General features: G+C 46.3%; 1 protein-coding gene across 1 annotated transcript; it reads left to right on the forward strand.

The window, feature by feature from the left end:
• Positions 1–369: 369 nt before the first annotated feature.
• SODALDRAFT_332264 (prolyl-tRNA synthetase) lies at positions 370–2801 on the forward strand. The gene is made up of 7 exons (XM_028611660.1): positions 370–642; positions 704–797; positions 852–892; positions 968–1058; positions 1117–1199; positions 1258–1387; positions 1447–2801. The coding sequence occupies exons 1-7, from the start codon at positions 550–552 to the stop codon at positions 2793–2795; spliced, it is 1881 nt and encodes a 626-aa protein (XP_028467908.1). The 5' UTR covers positions 370–549; the 3' UTR covers positions 2796–2801.
• The last annotated feature ends 1063 nt before the right edge of the window (positions 2802–3864 follow it).

The following is a 3864-nucleotide window of genomic DNA, read 5'->3' on the forward strand; positions in this document are numbered from 1 at the left end:
CGGTCAGATTAAGTGGTTTAAAATTTTGTATATTTAAGCCGTATAACGCCTGAAAACGTGTCACCGCACGTCTAGTTCTAGGGGGCGAATTTGATCCCCGAAATCCTACGGATATCTACCATCCGTCCCTGACCGCAAAAACGGCCGTTAGGTTGTTCCACCCCCGAGGGAGGTCTGTGCGATAGGAAGAAGCTAACTTCTAGCTACGGGTCCTTATAAGGATGCAATAAGTCTTCCGTTCCTGGGCAGGTCACATGACCTGACCCATAAGCCGTATACCAAGCCGTAGGCCGATTCTAGATAGCTTTATATACATGACCGTTTCACACCCTATATATGATCGCTCCTATACTATCCACCTTCCGTGCCCAAACCCGTAATCGGCCGCTACATTGTTCCACCCCTGAGGGAGGTCTGTGCGACAGGAGCTCCAGGCTCGATATTGGCCCCTAGAGGTATAAGCAGCAGCTCTAATCTGTGCAGAGACCTCACAGCTATCGGGCAAGCGATTACATACGAACGGGATTTGCAACCAGTTCCCTTTCAGACATGTCTTTTCCCATCGCAGTTCGCAAACCCCTACCCTCGGCATCAACCCCGACTTTTGCTCTTTATGCCCCGACGACAAGACGATCTTACAATGTAAGTTATCTTTCCCTTTACTTCGGCGAGTGAAACAGAATTTGTTGACGACCATTTTGAGCCATTACAATGGAGGGCTCACTCCACTTCGCACCGTCAATGCCTCTCCAGCATCTGGATTCCGAAGGAAATCAAGTCAGCAAGCCCCAATGAAGGTTTGTCTTTTCCATCTTCCTATTCTAAGACTCCTTGCGAGCTGACATTTGAAGATGCACACGGAAAACTGGCCCGGGCCGGTTTCCTGCGCCAGGTAAGCATCTTTCCTCGCCTTTGACAGCCAAATAAGTGGTTTTCCAAACTAAGTTTCCTCATCGCGTGATATTAGTCCCACGCTGGCATCTATCACATGCTCCCTCTAGGCCGCCGAGTGCAAGACAAATTGGAACGACTTCTGGATTATCATATGCGAGGACTTGGTATGGAAGCCATGCGGAAAGACTTGAGGTGGAATATATGCTGAGATAAAGCGTGTAGGAGCGTCGAGGATATCCCTTTCCTCCATTACGTCAAAACAGCTATGGGAGCAGAGTGGACGATTCTCACAGCTTAGTTCGGAGGTTTGTATTGTCCCCCTTTGCTTAAGAAACGCAACTCATCATCAGTCCCAACACCCAGGTCTTCAATTTTCGAGATCGCAAAGGCGCTGAATACTTGCTTTCCCCGACTCACGAGGAAGAAGTCACGGCGTTGGTGGCGCAATCTATCCATTCCTACAGGGAGCTTCCATTAAGACTTTATCAGATCAGTTAGTGTTGTCACTGATGTGCAAGTGTCACAGGATGTGGTTGGTTGACATGCTCATAGCTCGCAAATATCGCGACGAGATGCGTCCTCGGCACGGCCTCTTACGCACCAGAGAGTTCACAATGAAGGATCTCTATACTTTCGATGCGACTACCGATTCCGCGCAACACACATACGCCCAAGTCCAAAACTCTTACACAAAGTTCTTCACGTCGCTCGGATTACCTTTCGTAAAAGTTGAAGCGAACTCCGGCGATATGGGAGGGAGCTTAAGCCACGAATATCACTTGCCCACCTCCATTGGGGATGATTTAATCGTGACATGCAGCCAGTGCGACTATGCGGCCAATGATGAGATTCTCCAGGGTCAAACCGCGAGTCCTCTTCTACTCAACCACAACAATGCCTGGCGTGACATTGACTGGCAAGTTTGGAGAGGAATCAGCAAAGATCGGAAGACTCTCGTGAACGCATGGGTTCCGATACAACTCTCGCGAACAACAGGCAGTGATGGCCTTGCTGGCGTGAGCCTGCGTGCTATCGAAACTGTGGTCCCAGAGTTGGATTCTAGCGTCGACCGTCCTCTGACGCTGTGGGCTGAAACAGTACGACGCTGGTCTCATGACCCCATCCAGCACAGAAGCGACGCGATGAACCCACGGGTCCTGAACTTGATAGACCACAGGTTGGCAGCTGACCCTGATTTCCGTATCCGCGATGGAAGGGGCAGTAATGTACCAGACGCCGCTCATTTGCAGCAAATCGTTGTTGGGGAGGCCAAAGACGGTACGCCTCTGGACCTTCTGGGGGTTTCACATGGTGACAGATGTCCTCGGTGTTGTGCAGGCGAGCTTAAGGTTGAGAAAGCTCTAGAGATTGGGCATACCTTCCACTTAGGAACGCGATATTCTGAACCGCTGGGGGCGACGATATCGTTGCCAGGAAATGCCGATCCCATAACCGACGAAACGCCATCATCCATTCCTCGACAGGCACCGATCCAGATGGGTTGCTACGGGATTGGGGTTTCGCGTCTTATTGGCGCAATCGCGGAACACTTGGTGGATGACCGTGGTTTACAATGGCCCCGGGCCATTGCCCCATTCGAAGTGGCCATTCTTTCTGCCCCAGACCTTACAACGGATGGAACAAAAATGTATGACATGATCAGCGATACCTCTAGGTCTGAGGTGATAGACGTGGTTTTGGATGATAGAGCAGTTTCATTGCCCTGGAAGATGAAAGACGCAGATCTTGTGGGCTATCCAGTGATGGTCATACTGGGAAAACATTGGAAGGCAGAAGAAGTTGTTGAAGTCCAATGTCGCCGACTAGGCATCCGAAGCCTCGTGCGACGCGAGGAGAGTAGAGAACTAGTGTATAATTTATTACAACAATTAAGCTACTAACCAGCTCTATATATTCTACAAACTACTTTTTAAATCAGTTAAATATAGTTTTATATAGAACAGTATCTCAACTTTATAAAAGCTATAAAATATTATAGTATTTTAACCGTATATTAAGTAATAATAATAATTTTTTACAAATATAGACTTATATATAAAGTAAGCTAATCAACACGCTAAAAAACGCCGTGATCGAAGACATCGCGTATAATATAGGAAAAATCGATAAAACTACTAGGATAATAATTATAACTACTACCTCCCGCCTTCCGCCTAGGATACTATTATAGAGGCACTATACCGTAGGCGCTATAGTAGAACCGGAAAACACGATAAGCGGCGTTATCCTAACCTTAACCTTGTAAAATTTTCGGTGGCCTTACTTTTTATAGAATAGGCGCCCTCCGACCCCCCCCCCCCCGGGGCCTTTTTTTTAGGGCAGGGCTATACGCGAAACGGATATAGGACTGAAAAAGGACTACTACGGCCCCTAACCTAAGGGTATTAGATATAGCGTAACCGGAACAGTTAAAAATAGGATTAAAATTACAGGTTGAATACATTAAGGTAATTCTGTATAATTGTAACTGTGTAGGACTGTTAGCAAACCGCTGCCACCGTGATATATATAGTGTAGGTTCTGTATGTGTCTACTTCGATTAACCGAGATTATAATCTGGGTTAAAGCCGGTCTATTACGTAACAGTAAAAGCTACGGTCAGCTTAATATACGCTCTAATTATACTGAAATCCTTGTTATACGATTAAAGCTATTCGGAACTAACCGATATAACCTTTCTGCTATAACCGCTCGTAAATTCGGTTTCTAATTTCTCTAGATAATCCGTTAAGACTTTTACTAGTATTTTTTGCTATTATGGGTTCTTTATATTTATTACTTCTACTTAGGCTCTAAAAGTTATAAGCTTCTCGCCTAATAACGCCTTGGTTAATCCGTCCACTATTATTTCGACGCTCGCGACGTATATAATCAGGATCTTTCTACGCGCCTTTACTTCCCGTAACTAGTGGTTATCGATATCTATATGCCGTAAAACACGTTATTAGT

This window comes from Sodiomyces alkalinus, assembly GCF_003711515.1.
Source record: "Sodiomyces alkalinus F11 unplaced genomic scaffold SODALscaffold_3, whole genome shotgun sequence".
Classification (NCBI taxonomy): domain Eukaryota; kingdom Fungi; phylum Ascomycota; class Sordariomycetes; order Glomerellales; family Plectosphaerellaceae; genus Sodiomyces; species Sodiomyces alkalinus.

Coding starts and splice junctions, on each gene's coding strand:
- SODALDRAFT_332264 (XM_028611660.1), top strand. CDS start 550: ATGTCTTTTCCCATCGCAGTTCGCAAACCCCTACCCTCGGCATCAACC. Junction 798..851: donor GTCAGCAAGCCCCAATGAAG/GTTTGTCTTTTC, acceptor TGACATTTGAAG/ATGCACACGGAAAACTGGCC. Junction 893..967: donor GGGCCGGTTTCCTGCGCCAG/GTAAGCATCTTT, acceptor GCGTGATATTAG/TCCCACGCTGGCATCTATCA.